Source organism: Anolis carolinensis, chromosome 1 (assembly GCF_035594765.1).
Source record: "Anolis carolinensis isolate JA03-04 chromosome 1, rAnoCar3.1.pri, whole genome shotgun sequence".
Taxonomy (NCBI): domain Eukaryota; kingdom Metazoa; phylum Chordata; class Lepidosauria; order Squamata; family Dactyloidae; genus Anolis; species Anolis carolinensis.
Genome location: NC_085841.1, coordinates 158,375,014 through 158,393,790, shown reverse-complemented (window position 1 = coordinate 158,393,790; position 18,777 = coordinate 158,375,014). Strand labels below are relative to the sequence as shown.

Genomic DNA, 18,777 nt, shown 5'->3' with positions numbered 1-18,777 from the left:
TGCAGGTTCGCAGTCTGGGTGTTCTCTTGGACTCATCGCTGAGCCTGGAGCCCCAGGTCTCGGCGGTGGCCAGGGGAGCCTTCGCACAACTCAGACTTGTGCGCCAGCTGCGCCCGTTCCTTGGGAGGTCTGACTTGGCCACGGTGGTCCACGCTCTGGTTACATCCCGTTTAGATTACTGCAACACGCTCTACGTGGGGCTGCCTTTAAAGACGGCCCGGAAGCTCCAATTAGTACAACGAGCGGCAGCCAGACTAATAACTGGGGCGGCTTACAGGGAGCGTACCACCCCCCTGTTAAGCCAGCTCCACTGGCTGCCAATATGCTACTGAGCCAAATTTAAAGTGCTGGTTTTGACCTACAAAGCCCTAAACGGTTCTGGTCCAACTTACCTGTCCGAACGCATCTCCTCCTATCAGCCCACGAGAACCTTAAGATCATCCGGGGAGGCCCTGCTCTTGATCCCACCTGCCTCACAAGCGCGGCTGGTGGGGACGAGAGACAGGGCCTTCTCAGTGGTGGCTCCTCGGCTGTGGAACTCCCTCCCCAGTGACATCTGGCAGACTCCATCCCTTCTGGGGTTTAGAAAGAAGTTGAAGACCTGGCTATGTGTGCAAGCATTTAATGAATGAACTCAGTTAGCGTTGACATGGATTGGATTAAGTCTCTTGCATAAGGTCTGATGGATGACTGGCATATATATTCAGCGTTGCACTGTGTTAAATCTTTTATATATTGTGTTTTACTATGTTATTTAACTATTTTAATTGTTGTATTATTTTATTGTATTAAGATATACTGGTAGTGATCCTGCCAGTTGTGTAAGCCGCCCTGAGTCCCCTCGGGGAGAAGGGTGGGGTAGAAATATTGGAAATAAATAAATAAATAAATAATTGCAGCATTCATACTTGCCACCAACAGACAAAAAAAACCAATCAGAAATATTGTATATTCACAAGCTTTAGGAAATAATTTCCCCTGATGGCTCAGCGTGTTAAAGCGCTGAGCTGCTAAACTTCTGGACCGAAAGGTCGCAGGTTTGAATTGGGGAAGCGGAGAGAGCTCCCACTGTTAGCCCCAGCTTCTGCCAACCCTAAAATTCAAAAAGATGCAAATGAAAGTAGATGAATAGGTACTGCTCCAGTGGGAAGGTAACGGCACTCACATGACCTTGGAGGAGTCTATGGACAACACCAGCTCTTCGGCTTAGAAATGGAGATGACCACCAACCCCCAGAGTCAGACACGACTGCACTTAATGTCAGGGGAAAACCTTTACCCTTTACCCTAACTCCACCAATTCCTCAATACTTTATTTCCCATACCACCATACTTCGCCACAGCAATGCGTGGCCGAACATATCTAGAATTCTATAAATTACCTCTGTCTCCTTTGGCACCAGGAAGTCCAGGAAGTCCTCTACCTGGAGGACCTAAACAGTGAAGATAGCAAAACAGAGAAAAACAATTCTTAAAATAAAATGTACTAAAATGAACTATTGCCACAGCTTGATCAAGCTGCTGATGGTAGATTTGCATAGTAATAAGTAAACAACAGTCCTGAATTTTCTCTTACATAATGCACACAGGCCAATGTGAGTTAACCCAGGGTGAGCTGTTTAACGCTGCTCGACCTTGGGTTAAGAAAACACTGGGGAATCAGCAACAGGTTTTTCATAGAGTAATCAAAAGAGTCTGTTGCTATGGGTTATTATTTTGCTAGATACATGTGGTAAAAGGCACACAAGGGAAGAAGCTCAAAGAAGCACTGGGATAAATTTACTATAAATTTAAGAGATTAATTTCTTGCAGTATTCTCCCTCTCCTTGAGGTACTGATAGGGCTAAACCTGTGTAAAATATGCATTTAAAAAAACTCTTAAGAAATATTTTGAAACTTCAGCTAGTTAAATCTTTGCCATTTACTATGTTGTGAACCACTTTGAGTCTCCCCAGGGGTGAGAAAAGCAGTAAATGAAATAAATGAAATAAATAAATAATGAAGAGTTTACAATCATATAACTGCAAGAAGCACTTTCTACTATAGCAAAACAAAACCAAAACCAGGAGAGCAAAATGCATACCTGAGTCACCCTTTGGACCAGGTGAGCCTGGGATTCCATCATAACCTGCCTCACCCCTTTCTCCAGGAAGGCCTGCTGCACCTTGGGATCCAGGGTCACCTGTAAAAGGATAATTACATCTCCTGAAATGATGTTAAGAAATTCGTAGAATAGGAACTTACTTCATCTATATTTACTACCATTGCTACCAAATGGCAGCAATCCACAGAGTCTATTTTTAAAAACCCCTCACTGTAAAGAAGCAAAGAAGTAAAATGTCAACTACTGCAAAAAAAACAAACCAAAAAAAAACAAAACCCCCTCAGGGTTTAATAGATAATTTGCAATAATTCGAATTAATGAGACTATGTTCTGTTATTTTAAAAAATACTATAGTAAAGTTGTTGTAGATGGCTTTACTTTTCAAACTACTTCTGTGTTTTAATTTAAAAATTATGTCATTTAATTTATAAGACAAAAAGATGTTATGTGAACCGCAGAAATAATGTGTTACGTTTCTTTAAAAATTAGGGCTGAAGGAGCATTTCTGATATACTGTATTCAAAATTGTTTCTTTACCTTTTTGGCCTTTCGAGCCTGGAAAACCGGGCACACCTGGGAATCCTTGTTCGCCTTTTTCTCCTGGGCTTCCTGGAGCACCTTTTAAAAAAGAGCACAAGGTTAATATTTGTTGTCTAAATACCTGGCGGACAGCACTGGGGGATGCTTTGGGACTCTTACCTGGAGAACCGGGAAAACCTGGCTGCCCTTTAATTCCTGGGGACCCAGGGATTCCTGCAATTCCGAGTGCACCTTTTTCCCCTTTTTCCCCAGGGAAACCTGGACTACCTGTCCGTCCTGGATCTCCCTGTAAGATAAAGGGACTAATCATACTTTCAATAATATTTGCAACGTGCATCCTAAGATCATGACAATTTCTATTTTAAAGGTTACTTTTAAAGTCCAGCTATACTTTCCAGTGCAATTCCATATAAAGGGAGTCTACCAATGGTTCCTCCAAAACAATTTGTGTTGTGAATGAGTCTTCTGAGGCTGTTAGTGATAATGGTAGGATCAGGAGGGGAAGGAAGAATCCTTGTGAGGAGGGCTTGTCGGAAGATTTACATAGGAAGAGAGTCAGGGAGATAGATGAGGAATCCTCAGATGAGGATTCATTTGGGGAGTTGGAAGGGAATCCTGAGGTAGAAATGGATGCTGTGGAACCAGTGGTGGTGGAAAGAGTTGGCATAGACTGGGCACGGGCTCCGGAGGATCTTGGGGAGGAAACTGGGCCCATGGATGCAGAGGACGCAGGAGAGGCTTGGGTTTCTTCAGAAGCAGATCCCACATGGTCTGTCTGGAGGAATGAGGGCAATTCCACAGGTGTGGACAGGGTTGGGCATAGGCAGAGCGATTCTGACTCTGATGAGGAACTTGGGATGCCTGATCCTAAGGCGTTGGCTGTTTGGAGCTCGGACTCTGATGAGGAGCTCGGGACACCTGATCCTAAGGCATTGGTTGTTTGGATGCCCAAGGAAACCTAAACAAATTAGGGTTTTTTGCCATTGTTCCTTGCGTGTGGCAAGGTGTTGTTGGGCGCCATTGGGTTTCCTGTACTGGACTCCGAAAACTGGCTTGGGACTTTGCAACCGATGTAAGTTTGATCCGGGTTATTCTACGACTGAGGGCTGGAACTGTGTGGGTTTTCTGTTTGGACCGCATTGTTATTACTATTTTGCATTAGCTGCCGCTCGCCTCAGTCGTCTTGGCTTTTTGTGTTATCCTGTGACGTGGACCCTGTTGTGACGACTTCACCCCTTTGGACCTTGGACTGGAATTCGACTTGGCATATCTCTTTGCTCCCAAAACTCGGCTTGGCATCATTCCCATCTCCGTGGCTGTCTTCCGTTGCTAACCGCTGGCTTCATCTTCAACTCTGATGCTGTTCTCCAATCCTGACCCCGGACTGGTTTGACTTCGCTACGACATTTAGTTGCCTTGACATCTGGCTTGGCTTTCGACTCTGCAGCGACTTGTTGCTATTGCTTTAGCATTTTCCAGTTTTGTTTGCCTGCGCCGCTTTTGGCGAAGAAGTTTAGCCCGGTTTGGGCTTTCTCTTTAGTTTTGGGGCTTTTTGCTGTACTTTTGGGTTTTTGGGAAGTTTTGAGCCTGCATTGCAATTTTGAACTTGATTCAAGCACCTTGGTTCTAATCCGGATTATATCTGTGGATAATCCGGATTATACGCCGGTTTGTTCTCTTGGCATTTTCTTCATTTTGAATGCTTATTTACACTGAAGTTTAAGTGTTATAAGCTCCTTGGACGTTTTATTGAGCTGTTTTGAGTTGTTTGTTAAATAAACTGCATTTATCTAACTGGCTGGCGTCTGACCTTTGACAATTTGTTTATTATTTATTTACAGTATTTATACTCCACCATTCTCACCCCGAAGGGGACTCAGAGTGGCCTTACAAAAGGCAACAATTTGATGTCATGACAACAACAAATATAAAATAAACATATACATTAAAACATAAATTTAAAAGCCACATAGAGATTAAAACACATTATTAAAACCACAATTGTATGACTTAGCACAAGATAGCTTGGCTATACTTAAATCCCTGATATCTTAAAACAGATGCTTTAGCAAATCAACTTTTAAAACATAATTTAGAACATATGATATAGTACATAAATGTTGATGGATACCTTATCTCCAGGAGCCCCAGGGAAGCCAATTCCTGGGAATCCAGCTTGACCTTTCTCGCCTTTTAGACCTTTCTCTCCAGGAATCCCTGGTCTACCTGCTTCACCTGGAAGTCCTTGCACACCCTTTTCTCCTGATTGCCCTGGAAATAAGAGTTCAAATGTTGTTATATTGTATTATTTTTTAAGTGAAAAAGAAATGTATCAATAATATTTGCATACTAGAAAATTCATGAGTAGTCAATGGAAAATTCAAAGTTGCCATATTCTAGATTGAGTATTACCTGGCAGACCCATTTCTCCTATAGACCCCTTGTGTCCAGGAAGTCCAGGTTCACCTTGATATCCTGGTGAGCCTGCATCCCCCTTTGGTCCTAAACAACAAAGCAAACTGGTTAAAAAAAACAGTTTAAATATTACAGCTCATTAGTATGTACTATAACAAAATGTCCACAACTTATTATAGGTGTGAGCAAAATTAAAGGCCTTAATACCTGCTTCGCCAGGTAAGCCAGGATCCCCATCTTTGCCTGGCATTCCTGGTGTGCCAGGATCCCCTGGAGTTCCTCTCTGTCCACTCAGTCCTGGTTGCCCTGGAAGCATAAACGTTTTGGTTCATGTCATGGTTCAGTGTTCCACCACATCTGAAGTTATGCACAGCAAAAGGGTGAAAAATCACAATGGACATGTGACAAATGGTTGATGTATCAATAAGAATATACTCAGAGTGCAGGATGCAAGTTATACTAGACTGCCTTGGGGTTTAACTCTAAAAACTCACTTTCACCATTAATGCTGAACATATAACATATATGCATGTTTTTATGCCGTTTTCTTACTAGTAAATGAGCCCAGGCAATATGAAAGAATTGAAATGACAGAAAGGGGTGAAGGAAGTTAGGAAAAACAGGGTAGAAGCAAAAAGAGCAGGAGCGCGCGAGAGAGAAAAAGAGAGAAAGAAGGGAGGAGACTATCACTGGAAGATGGGGAACGAGAATCAAGTGTTGCTCTCTGGGACAATGGGGAATGGGAAAAGGAGGAAGGGAGGGAGGGAAGGGGAAAGCCCCCCAGAGACCTCCAGTTGGAGTTTGGGGAGGTGCCAGAGAAAGGCTTGTAAAACTACAAGTCCCAGGGATGTTCCTTAGCCTTGAGCCATGGCAGTTCAAGCGGTGACAGACTGCATTCATTCTGTCCCCGGAGCCCCTTCCTTCATATTCGCTGGGAGGAAACTGTCCCTTTCAGAGTCCTGCCAGAGAAGGAGGCAGGAATGCCACCAAGGGAGAAAGTAGTGAAAGTAGTGTTAAACTGCATTCATTCTACAATGTAGATTCACCCCCTTACTCCTTTCCCTTTGCCTCAACTCATTCGGTCAAATGCTTATTAATCTTCGCAAGTTTATGCTTTGTTTTAGTATTCTACAGGGAAGCTTGGAACCAAGTCAGTTGGCAAGGCAAACTGAGGACCCAAGCCGTAATTTAAATACATGTCATTAAACACATGCGGATGGTGGATTTACTCTTGCTTTGATTTAGAAGTTATTACAATTTGCACCCTGGAGGTCCTATGTACAAGTTGTGCATGTTACTTAATTTTGTTTACCTCTATCTCCTTGGTCTCCCTTTTGGCCTTTCATATTTTCCATGTCCACATGATCCATTGATCCTGGCTTTCCTGGTAGACCATCTTCACCCTTCTCACCTTTTAGTCCAGGATCACCTCTGAGTCCAGATACTCCAGGAAAGCCTTTATCACCTGTAAAAAAATATGCAGAATCAAATAACAGAAGCACAAGAAAACTTCATGAGCCAGAGCCATTTTCACAAATGTTAGGTATGATACTTTCAAGTCTAATAATGCTAATATAAATACATGAAGCCACACAACTGTAGAGATAGGAGCACATGCCTTGATATCCACTGGGTGATCTCATCTTTATATTTTTTAATTAACCTATTATAAAACTGGGAGGTTGGCATGCTACAAAATGAAGCTTTTAATACCAGGAATGTCTACTGACCGTCCCACATTGGGATACATTAAAATTCGTTTACAGTGTTCCCTCACTTATTGCGGGGGTTATGTTCCAGGACCACCCGCAATAAGTGAAAATCCGCGAAGTGGGGACACTGTATTTATGGAGGAGAGTAACCCACAGACCACTTACTACAATGCAGTTTGTACTTTATTTTAGCAGTTACAATATACAGTACACCAGCAGAGAAGCAGAATGGAAGCTAAATAACCCTTTTTTATTTCCATCGCTTCCCTATCCTCCCCCTCCCTTTATTTCTCCCTTTTCCCCTTCCAAAACCCTTTGCACACCGCAAAAACCCACGAAACAGCAAAAATACTGTGATAAATGTGTACATTAATATTTATTGAAAACCCGCAAAACAGCAAGGGAGGGAAAAGTGAACTGCAAAGTAGCAAGGGAACACTGTATATCAGTATGCATCCCATATTTTTTTAGGAATGGATGGATGCATACTGTATTGGGATGGGATGCATACTTTCTTCATCAAATCTGAATATTACAATTCTTATGATTTGAAAATACTGCGCTTTGACTCAGGACACCACAGAAGACTAGCTCCTCCCAATCGATTTAAAACACCCCCTATATCACTCTATGACATTTTAAAAAGTATCATTGCTAATGGGCTGAAGACAGATGTTCCTATCACACAAAAACAGCATTCCAGCCATTGAAGAATTTGTATTATTTTTTAAAAACACAATTAGAATTTCATTTTGTGATGCTTCGCAGACGGATTCTGGGGGAATACTGACAGGATGGGGAAAACGTTATGTGATGGGATCCGATCGAAATAATTCTCAAACAGCCTCAGAAACAGAGTATTTCCGAATGTGATGAGATCTCAAAAAGACCTCTTTTCCCAAGTACAATTCTCACCTTTTTCACCTGAAGGTCCAGGGGATCCTATAGGGCCAGGAGGACCCTGAAATCCAGGGGTTCCCATAACTCCCATTTCACCTTTGATTCCTGAAATAAAATGTAAAGCTGTAATTACCCATATTATTGGCCTACAATATATTTCCTTTTACCTGCCTTTAGGTTCAAGCATAGCTGGTTGAAAACAGAAAATCAGAAAATCAGCAACACCAACACCTAGAAAGCATGGAAACATTTAAGGACCCTTACAGACAGACCCTATATCCCAGGTTCTGATCCCAGGTTTTCTGTTTATCCCAGATTATCCAGCAGTGAGGACTCATATAATCCAGTTTAAAGCCGAAAACCTGGGATCAGATCTTTGTTTTTGAGGTATCCTCACTGCTCTTTAGTGTCAAGGTTTTTGTTTATTGACAGAATGCTGACACTAATCAGGCACAAATTTCTATCTTTTTTCTGTTGTAGCTAAGAAGGCGATACAGAAGAAAAGGGAAACAAACAGATTCCACACTACTGCTGTTTCCTCCTTGCTCATGATATTGTTTGTAGTCTTACGAACTGGAAAAAACATATTTCAAAAATAACCTAGAGGACAAGAAACGATGGTGAATCCCCTTTATGGGAGTGTCTCCACATATCGTCTAGTCCTAGTTCTTCAATTTTTTAAAATTTCTAGGGAGTTCTCCCATTGATGGAAACTGAATCTTTTTAGTTTTATTTGTTCTATCTAGTCCTCCGTCTAGTACCCCATTGAAATCTCCCAGTATGACTAATTCATCATATTCTTGTTCCATTATTTTTATTTGTAATTGGTCGATAAATTTTGTTTTTGTCCCATAAAGATGACAGAGATTATACATTCTTCTCTGAAAGACACCAGTCATGGTCACGAATAGACATGGCCTGGGGGACAAAAGAACTATTGACCAAAGTAGCTAAATCAAAATATTACCGAGAACAATCTCAGATCATGCCCCATTAGAAATTACAATAGAAAATGTGGGAGACAGAAATAAGACATTTAGATGGCGACTTAATGATAATCTTATAAAAGGACAAGAAGATCAAAAGAAAAATAATATAATATTAGACAAATACTCTAAACTTAATACAGAAAAGGAAACACCAATAGACATCATCTGGGATGCAAGCAAGGCCTACACGAGAGGCCTTTTTATACAACAAAGTACTATAAGAATGAAAAAAGGAACTGAGTATAAACAAATAGAAAACGAAATTACAGAGTCTGATACCAAATTAAAGAGAAATCCCAAAGACAAAAAATACAACTACAGTTAGAAATACTTAAAAAAAACAACTGAACACGCTACAACTAGAAGAAATAAAGAAAAAATTGAAATATATAAAGCAAAATTATTTTGAGAATGCAAACAAGATAGGCAGATGGCTAGCTTGGAAGGTGACCCAAAAGAAACACAAACAATATATTAATAAAATAGAAGAAGAAGGAAAAACTTTTACCAAACAAAAAGAGATAGAAAAACAATTTACTAAATACTATAGACTCCTATACGCCAACGAGAAAATTCAAAGGGAAAAAACAATACATCGGAAAACAAGAGATAAATAAAATTATGGAAGAGCAAAGAGAAATATTAAATGGGAAGATAAAGGTAGAGGAAATACAAAGAGCAATTAAAAACTTATCCAACAAGGCACCTGGGCCAGATGGCTTCACCTCAACATACTATAAAGTCTTTAAAGATATATTAATAACACCCCTAAAAAAAGGTAATAGACAGGGCTTTAGAGGAAAGAAAAATACCACACACATGGAAATTTGCAAATATAACCCTTATACCAAAGGAAAATACAGACAACACAAAGGTCAAGAACTTCAGGCCGATATCACTCCTGAATATTGATTACAAAATTTTCACGAGTATATTAGTAACCAGACTAAAAGAAATATTAATAAAACGGATTGACCAAGACCAGACAGGCTTTCTACCTGGTCGACACATTAAAGACAATATCAGGACAATCATAAACGCAATTGAACACTATGACAGAAATACGCAAAAAGAAGTTGGCTTTCTATTTCTCAACGCGGAGAAAGTCTTCGACAAAATCAGTTGGAGTTTTATAATAGAACAGTTGAAAGAAATGGATACGGGTTACTATTCTATAAAAGCCATCTACTCCCATCAATACGCAAACATTATAGTTAATGGTGAAATAACAAAAGAAATTAGCCTACATAAAGGAACTAGGCAGGGCTGCCCCCTCTCGCCCCTGATTTTTATCATGACTTTGGAAGTCTTACTCACAAGAATAAGGAAAAATGAAGAGCTAAAGGGACTGAGAGTGAAAAAGGAGAACTACAAATTATGTGCATTTGCAGATGACGTGGTATGTATAATGGAAGACCTGGCAAACCAATGGAACCAATGGTGGTGTGAACTAGAAAATTATGGAGAGGTGGCGGGATTTAAAATTAACAAAGAAAAAACTAAAATGCTGACAAAAAACGTACCAAAGGAAAAGAAAGAAGAAATAATGAAGAAGACAGGTATTAATATCGTAAGAAAAGTAAAATATCTGGGAATAGAGCTAACAACAAATAACACACAACTACTAAAAATAACCATGACAAAAAGTGGTCTGAAATTAAAGAAAAAATGAAACGATGGGGAAAACTAAACCTCTCAATTTTAGGAAGGATAGCTGTGATAAAAATGCAAGTTTTACCGGAAGTACTCTACCTGTTTCAGACAATCCCAATAATAAGATCCAAAGTCACAATCAACAAATGGGAGAAAGACATAAGAAATTTCATATGGAATTACAAAAAAGCAAGAATAAAACATCAAAATCTAAAGTATGATAGTGTCAGGACCCAGGCTGCAGAGCACCAATAACCATACACAGAGGCCAGAATCTATCTAATATCTTTATTGAGGAAATATATAAAGTTAATAAAAGCAAGTGTAGGAAATAGTTCAAAAGTAGACCTTTCAGGAAAGGTCAAAATTAGTCCAAGGTCCAAAGTTGTAATCCAATAACCGAAACACTCACTTTGCCAAGCAAAGTGAGGGGAGATGACAAGGTCCTTTAGTCCATGGAGTTTAATGCAAGGCTAGGAAGCAAACTAGATTCTTGGTAAACAAGGCTTGATTCAAGGCAACAAGAGGCAAGGAGCAAGAACAGGGTCCGTGGCGAGGGTCCGTGGCGAGGTCCGGGGAACAAGGCAGGGCTGGAAACGAGAGCAAGGTCCTGGAAACTGGAGTAGCGTAGTCCACACACAATCTACTCCCGAAGCTGACGAATTGACTCCGCAAGGAATCCTTGTGGCCAAGCATCTATATAGGATCTTGTTTTCCCGCCAAAGCAGACTTTCTCTGGGGAACAAGAACCGAAACCTAAACTGTCCAGATGCAGGACTCCTTAAACTTTCCCAAGGGAACCAGACTTAATCATCTAATTGCCTGGCAGCTATTCAGGCGCTTCGGCGAGTTGCCTCCCGCGCGTGTCTATCTTGATTATAATAAAGGCGGCGAGAATATGGGGGAGATTTCTCCTCAAGGCTTGTTTGTGTGACTTCTTGTGGGCAAACATCCTGCAGCTGCAAGGGCTCCAATTCTGGCAGAAACGGTGGGAAACCCAAGTTTTCCTCTTCATCTGTCACAACAGTACTAGGAACGGGACTACATGGCCCATAAGTCATCACAGATAGAAGACGAGGGGGATTGGGTTTACCGTATATACAACTCTATTATGAGGCCGCTGCATTAGCATGGGTTAAGGACTGGGTAACACTGGGCAAGAAGAAAATCTTTGCCCTGGAAGGGGAAGATCTAAGGCGAGGTTGGCATGGTTACTTATGGAAAAGTAAAGCAACAATAGAATTTTTTTTTAGAAATCATGTCATAAGGGCCTCACTAATTAAAATATGGAATAAATATAAAGATACACTGTATACTAAGACCCCCATGTGGTTTTTACCAAGCAAGGCGAACCACAGAAGAGAACTCCCCAGCGAGAAATGGATAACATACAAACAGCTGGTAATTATCAAAAATCAAGAGGTAAAATTAAATATGCAAGAACAAATAAAGGAACTAGACCCTACCATAAACTGGTTAAGATACTGGCAAATTAACGAAGAATTTAAGGAAGATAGTAAGAAAGGCTTCCAAATTGAAGAAACCTTCTGGGATAAGATATTGAAGATAGATAATGAACTAATAAGATTAATAAATAAACAACTACTCACCCGGTCAACAGAAGAAGAACAAGTAAAGGAAGTGATGGTAAAGTGGGCCAGGGAGATAGGCCACACAATTAGTATGAGTCAAGGGGAAGAAATCTGGACCAGAAAGCTAAAATATGCAGCGGAGATCAGAGAAAATTGGTTTAAAGTTTTTTACAGGTAGTACCTGACACCAAACAAAATAGCCAAATACAACAAAGGCAAGACTGATGGGAGGTGTTGGAAGTGTGAGAAAAGTATTGACACATTCATGCATATGTTGTGGGAATGTAAAAAAGTGAAGAAATTCAGGTATGAAATACATAAAAGAATAGGGAAAATTCTACAAAAACAACTAGAATTTAAACCAGAATGTTTCTTATTAGGAATCAACAACATACTGCTAGACCAGAATACAGACAGGATACTATTTTATCTCACTACTGCCACCAGAATAACACTAGCTCAGATTTGGAAAACTAAAGAGTTCCCAACGATTGAAAAATGGACCACCAAAGTTATGGATATAATTAACATGGACTTGCTAATGCAAAAACTGGTTCTGAATACAGCACCAGCTAATAGAACAGATTGGAAACTGCTGCTAGACTATTTATAAAGAGAAAAAATAATGACCCATATGAAAAAAAGATTAAAGAGAGCCCCAAGGCAAAAATCAAACATACATACATATATGTATAAAAAGGATAAGAGATAAGTAAAGAGATAATAATCAAAGGAGTCGCTCGAAGGCCCTGGAAGTAACAGAAAGTTATAGCAACTTTTTGCACGATCTCATGTGGGGTGGGTGGTTCTACCATTCTTTTTTCCCCTCTTTTTTTTGTTTCTCGACTTTTTTCTTATTGTTTGTTGCTGTTTTTGCTTCCTCTCTATTTTTCTACTTTAGCTATTTATGCATTATTCACCAACTTTTAATGTAATGTACAAAACAATATTGGAGAAAAGCTATAAGTTGAATAAAGTTGCTTGTAAAGTGCCAATAAAAATGATTTAAAAAAAAGAAACGATGGTGAATCACTAGAAGGTAATCACATACCTGGAGTGCCTGGTCTCCCTTCTTGTCCTTGTTCACCAGGTAGCCCTCGCACCCCTTGCAGCCCTGGTAGCCCTGGTAGTCCTGGGGCACCTTTTTCTCCTTGTGGCCCTGGCATATCTAGCCCAGGGACGCCTGGATAGCCCCTTTCTCCTTTTATTCCTGATGCCCCTGAAGTGATTAAAATGAAAGTGATGAAGTACATTTTGAAAACAAAATGCTCAATGGTTAATGATTCATAACACATGTACAGTATGATCCTCAAATCCATGGAACTGGTATCTGCGATTCCAGATACCCACGTCTTATAAAATATGTCCTCTCATTTTCTAGGTCCTTCACCACAGTTCTGTGGTATTAGTGGTCCAGAAATCCTACATATCAATAGGGATCTCTGTTATGCATGGTTTAGAATATCCACTCAAAGTCTGGGGAAGTATTCTCCATGGATATAAGTATTTTACTGTGCCATTATGCCTCCAAAATTAGGGAAATAATCTTTACATTTAGAGTAATCACTCTTTTTTATCAGTTTTAGTTGTTTTGTTCCTTAATTGTTCATGTTGGAACTACTGATCATGAAATAAAGATCTTTATAATACTGCAATAATGTTTTACAAAAAAATCACAAACATTTAGTATTTGGCAGTTTTAATGAAACAAAGCTTTAATTTTCATTAAACATCTGTCAAAATAAATGTCAGATTTTAGAAGAAAGATGCTAAATCTGCAATCATATAGCCACTATAATCCACTTACAGTGGACTAATGTCTTACTTCTTACATCTGCATTGAAAAGATTCTAAAATAAGTATTCTACCTTATGCTTGATTTCTGGACAAATCATCTAAATCTGTGCAGTTCCTGAAACCATCAAACTAGGCAGGACAAACTGAGCTGAATGAAGCTGTTTTCAGTGCATCTCAGATCACACATCTTGTGTGTAAATATAAACATAAGTGAAAACAAATCCTGAGCGAGCAAGTTACCTTTGGCTCCTGGAGGGCCCATTGGTCCTAGAGGCCCGGGGGGGCCAGGGGGTCCTATTCCAGGAACACCGGGAGAGCCCTGTAGACCTGGCAATCCAGCACCACCAGGATCACCTAAGCAGAAAAATGAAAAACAGCCATGTGCCAACTTGTATGACACTAATGCTAAAGATTATTTATCATTTTGCTCTTTATAGTGTGAAATACTGCATATGCTCTCAACTTTGCTAAGGTTACAATTTTCTAAACACTTCGTTGGGGATAAGCTTAATTTAGCTCATAGAGACGTGCCTCAGAATGCACCAGATTGGTCCACATCTCTTGTAATGCTTTGAGACACAGCGGAAAAAAACGTGGATTTTCATGAAAAGAAGATAAAATAAAATTGAGAGGGTGAAAATCCTTTACTAATTAAGATTCACGTGAAAATTAAGGGAAGAAAAAGCGGTTATTTGACTACGATGATTTTTTTATGTGCTGGATTATAATTTTAGCTAGGAATGGCAAAAAGCTTACCTTGCAAACCTGGCTGGCCAGGCAAACCTGGAAATCCTTTTTCTCCAGGTTGGCCAGGAGACCCTTTGTCACCTTTTGCTCCAGGTAAACCATGTTGTCCTTGTGGCCCAGGCAAGCCTTTGGGACCTGGGAGACCTAGTCCTGGTTCACCCTTATCATGAATAAAATTATTGTTGTTGTTTTAGTTATTGTTGTTGCTATCAAATTAACACAAAAGATAAATTAAAATTAAAACTGCCACATTATTGCCCTCTTCAAATCACTATTTGAGCTGCTTTGATGCAAGGGGAAAAGAATGACCATTTGAATGTCTCAAAATGAAAGTGTAAGCAAAAGAATGTTGGTAACTTACTTTGTCAGTGAAATGGAGAAACGTTTTTGGAGAGAATAAAAGTTTGACAAAAGTCCAAGGAATGCTGTGTAGTGTCAGCAGAAAGGAAAAATAGTGACAGGAAAATGAAAAAGGTTAGGAAATACAGACGAAAGGGAAGGTTAGTCCAAAAAGTCAAATATCTGAATACAGATATTTAGTTCATTTAAACACGGTAGTCATTTCCCTACCAATGTTGGACTGTATCCAACTTTTTCAATATGTATGTGTCCTCTTTCCAAACCTTTAAAAATCCCATTGCTCTGTCAGGATCCTAGGCTTAGGTCCTACCATGTTTTTATACTTATTATGTTCTTGTGCTTATGATTATGAAATAAATGTTGTGTACAGCATGTTGGCTATGTACTAATGCTACAGTTATTCATAGGCAATTTTATTGTGTAGTTTTACAACCAGAAACATTTTTGGCATTCCCAGTAGTCATATTATGATGATGATCAAAAGATGGGGATGAAATCCAGTCATTTCAGTTTTAAATGAGCAACCCATTTCACAACATCCAAACAAATATGAAAGCTGAAAATAAAGGTTTTTATAACTCTCCAAAATTTGAGTGCTTTTGCACCATAAGAATATGTGCAAAAATATCAGATAAAATGTATACAATGTACTAAAGATATACAATGCACTAAAATAAATGAATTGATAAGGAGAAATTGCCTCCAAAAATGTACATACTGAAAGAAATGTATACAACAATGTATAAAAAATCTGATGTGGTCAACTGATGAGAAAATGGGATGAAATATAAAAGATTGAAAAAGTGAAAAACTGATGAATGCATTCATTCTCCACCTTGAACTGACATTTTTGTCAGCAACACAGCTAAAATCTTTCAAAGTTAGCCCAAGCTACTTCCACTTACTTTTTGGCCTGGTAGTCCTGATATACCTGGCAATCCTTGGGGGCCAGTGTCTCCTTTCTCCCCAGGTAAACCTGGTGGACCTGGCTGTCCTGCGAAACCTATGAAACCAAAGACATGATAATGTAATTTTTGCTGCTAATAATGAAATGATACTGGAAATAATAAATCTCTGAGGTTAAGCCAGAAGTCTCATAAACTATTTTCAAACATGGAATAAGTCTATTTGGGACTAGATGCTCCTGTGAGGCAAGAGGTTATGCTGAGTGCAACAATGCTACTGGTAGGGACTCCTGTGTCTGACGGGTTTTTGCTGAGGAGCCAGACTGAACATGTCAAATAGTTACTAGGCAAGAGCAGTAGTGGAGGGCGATACTGCGGTCTTAGGGACAGCAGCAGTGACATCAGCTGTTAATACTGTATTATCCAGAAGGAAGTACAGCATACCCAATAATTACAAAATCTAAAAACCCTATAATGAAACAATCCAAGATGAAACAAGAGATGATGCTAGAAGATAAAACACTCTGATTGGACTTAACAAGATACTGAACTCAAACCAAGAGGACGTCCTGCTGTTGACTTGTTCTGCTGGTGAAAGGAAAGTCCAAAGCTGCACAAACCGTATTATAGGAACTTGGAATGTGAGAAGCATGAACCGGGGGAAGCTAGTCATAGTTAAACAACAAATTGAACATATAATCATTTCAAAACTTAAGGTGAGTGAAGTAAACTTGGTAGGAATTAGAAATTTTGATTCAGTTAATTGCACAATGTTTTACTCAGGAAATGAAAATCTATGAAGAAATGGGATGAAATTTATAGTGAGGAGAGATGTAACAAAGGATATTCTCTCTGCAAAGACAAAACCTGAGTGGATTGTGGAATACACCATGAACTGCTAATATCAAAACTTGAGAACAAAGCTAAAGAGGAACACTAATCCAACCATCACGCTGAAATATGACATAGAATCATAGAAGCATAAAGTTGGAAGAGACCTTGTGGGCTATCCAGTCCAACCCCTGGGCAAGAAGCAGGAAATTCGCATTCAAAGAACTTCCATCAGATGACCATCCAGGCTTTGCTTAAAAACCTCCAAAGAAGGAACCTCCACCACACTCCGGGGCAGAGAGTTCCACTGCTGAACAGCTCTCACAGTTAGGAAGTTCTTCCTAATGTTCAGGTGGAATCTCCTTTCCTGTAGTTTGAAGCCACTGTTTCGCGTTCTAGTCTCCATGGCAGCAGAAAACAATAAATATGACTTTCCCTCACATATTTATACATGGCCATCATGTCTCCTCTCAGCCTTCTCTTCTGCAGGCTAAACATGCCCAGATCTTTAAGCTGCTCCTCAAAGGGCTTGTTCTCCAGACCCTTGATCATTTTAGTCGCCCTTCTCTGGACACATTCCAACTTGTCAACATCTCCCTTAAACTGCAGTGCCTACGGAATAGCTGTAAGAAGAAAAAGTTATTTCTAATGTTGAGTTGAAATTTCATGTTCTTATATCCATGAAGAACATCTCTCTAGATTTAAGTCATTTTGGTCATTATAAATAATGGGGGAAGTAGCTAGCTTTGAGCTATATAGTCCTTATAGATCAAGCATGGGCAAATTTCAGCCCTCCAGGCATTTCGGACTTTAACTCCCACAATTCCTAACAGCCGGAAGTTTGCCCATGCCTGTTATAGATGAAGACATTCTGCTGCTCTGGATATAAGAACATGAAATCTCAGCTCACCATTAGAAAAAAAAAATTCCCCCTTGCAGCTGTGGCTCTCAACCTGTGGGCCCCCAGATGTTTTGGCCTTCCGCTCTCAGAAATCTTAACAGCTGGTAAACGGGTTGAGATTTCTGGGACTTGTAGGCCAAAACACCTTGGGACCCACAGGTTGAGAGTATTACTGTAGTAGTATCTGTAATTCACATTATTATTGTGAACAGTTGAGCCAGAAAACCTGATTGATGATTTTAAAAGATCCTCCAAATGGGATATGCATAATTAGCATTATGCATAAAAAAGCAAGGGCTTTTTTGCTTAGCTATAGTGGCAGATATCACAAAAATTATGCATGGAAATATATATATAGAGAGAGAGGGGGGAGAGAGAGGGAGAGCTCATCAGCTATTGTAAGTGTAAGTGTAAGTGTATTTTATGTTTGGCCTAAGATAATTCTTCTTCTTTTAATGCGATTCAGGGAAGCCAAAAGGCTGGACATCCCTGATCTAAATCTTATTGTTACTTGACTAGATTTGACTTACTGAACATACTAGATTTGCCTAGTGTTTACTCTCCATTCAACAACAGAGTATGTGTACTCTAGGAGTATGAACAGGATTTCAGGGAATGCCATCCACTGGAATTTTGATGGGGTATTTTGTCTGAGATTCCGCCACTTACAAATGGCAAGATATGCATGTTTCAAACTTTCCTAGACCAAGGTGTTGTCCTCAAATGATCAGTCACTTTAAATTGTAAAAAATAATATACCTTTAGGCCCTGGAAGCCCAGGAAACCCTATTCCTGGAGGTCCTGTCAGACCCTTTTCACCTGGTTGACCAGGTCTTCCTGTGGTGCCGGGATCGCCCTTGTCACCTGTACAGTTACATGCAAAATAAGTTTAATTATTATGCAAACCCATAATTCTAGGGGAAATATGACAATGTGTAGCACTTCTGACATTAAGGTGAAAAAGTACCTTGGATGCCTTGAATTCCAGGAGGTCCAGGCAGACCATCTGCTCCTGGGGTGCCAGGCAAAGAAATAATACGTCCAGCTTCACCTTTGGGTCCTTGTAATGGAAGAAAAATATATAACATATTAATACACATTTACTCTTGATTCAGTTATTTTTCAGAATGAAGGTTGTGTTTCTTAATGCTATGTTTGATCAATGAAACAGAAAGGGACTTCTGTATTTCAGGAGAAGAGTAACTTAGGCAGCATTCTTATATATGGATTTCTGAAGGCAATTCCCCTACAACTAAGAAGAAAACTTGTGCATGATTGTATTTAATCATATACATCTACATCCTAAAAAGTAAGTCCCATTGCATATATTTC

The 18,777-nt window shown here is 39.6% G+C and overlaps 1 protein-coding gene across 1 annotated transcript in view; it reads right to left on the bottom strand.

The window, feature by feature from the left end:
- The window catches only part of col4a1 (collagen type IV alpha 1 chain), a 133,188-nt gene that overhangs the window by 27,182 nt on the left and 87,229 nt on the right, over nt 1–18,777 (bottom strand). Inside the window, exons 27-41 of the mRNA XM_062957341.1 lie at nt 18,413–18,505; nt 18,205–18,309; nt 15,714–15,811; nt 14,458–14,608; nt 13,942–14,055; nt 12,956–13,123; nt 7,686–7,775; nt 6,371–6,523; nt 5,266–5,364; nt 5,056–5,145; nt 4,775–4,914; nt 2,803–2,929; nt 2,641–2,721; nt 2,083–2,181; nt 1,382–1,432 (exon numbers count right to left, since the gene is read on the bottom strand). Coding sequence (XP_062813411.1) covers nt 1,382–1,432; nt 2,083–2,181; nt 2,641–2,721; nt 2,803–2,929; nt 4,775–4,914; nt 5,056–5,145; nt 5,266–5,364; nt 6,371–6,523; nt 7,686–7,775; nt 12,956–13,123; nt 13,942–14,055; nt 14,458–14,608; nt 15,714–15,811; nt 18,205–18,309; nt 18,413–18,505 — 1,659 coding nt within the window. The remainder of the gene's footprint in view (nt 1–1,381; nt 1,433–2,082; nt 2,182–2,640; nt 2,722–2,802; nt 2,930–4,774; nt 4,915–5,055; nt 5,146–5,265; nt 5,365–6,370; nt 6,524–7,685; nt 7,776–12,955; nt 13,124–13,941; nt 14,056–14,457; nt 14,609–15,713; nt 15,812–18,204; nt 18,310–18,412; nt 18,506–18,777) is intronic.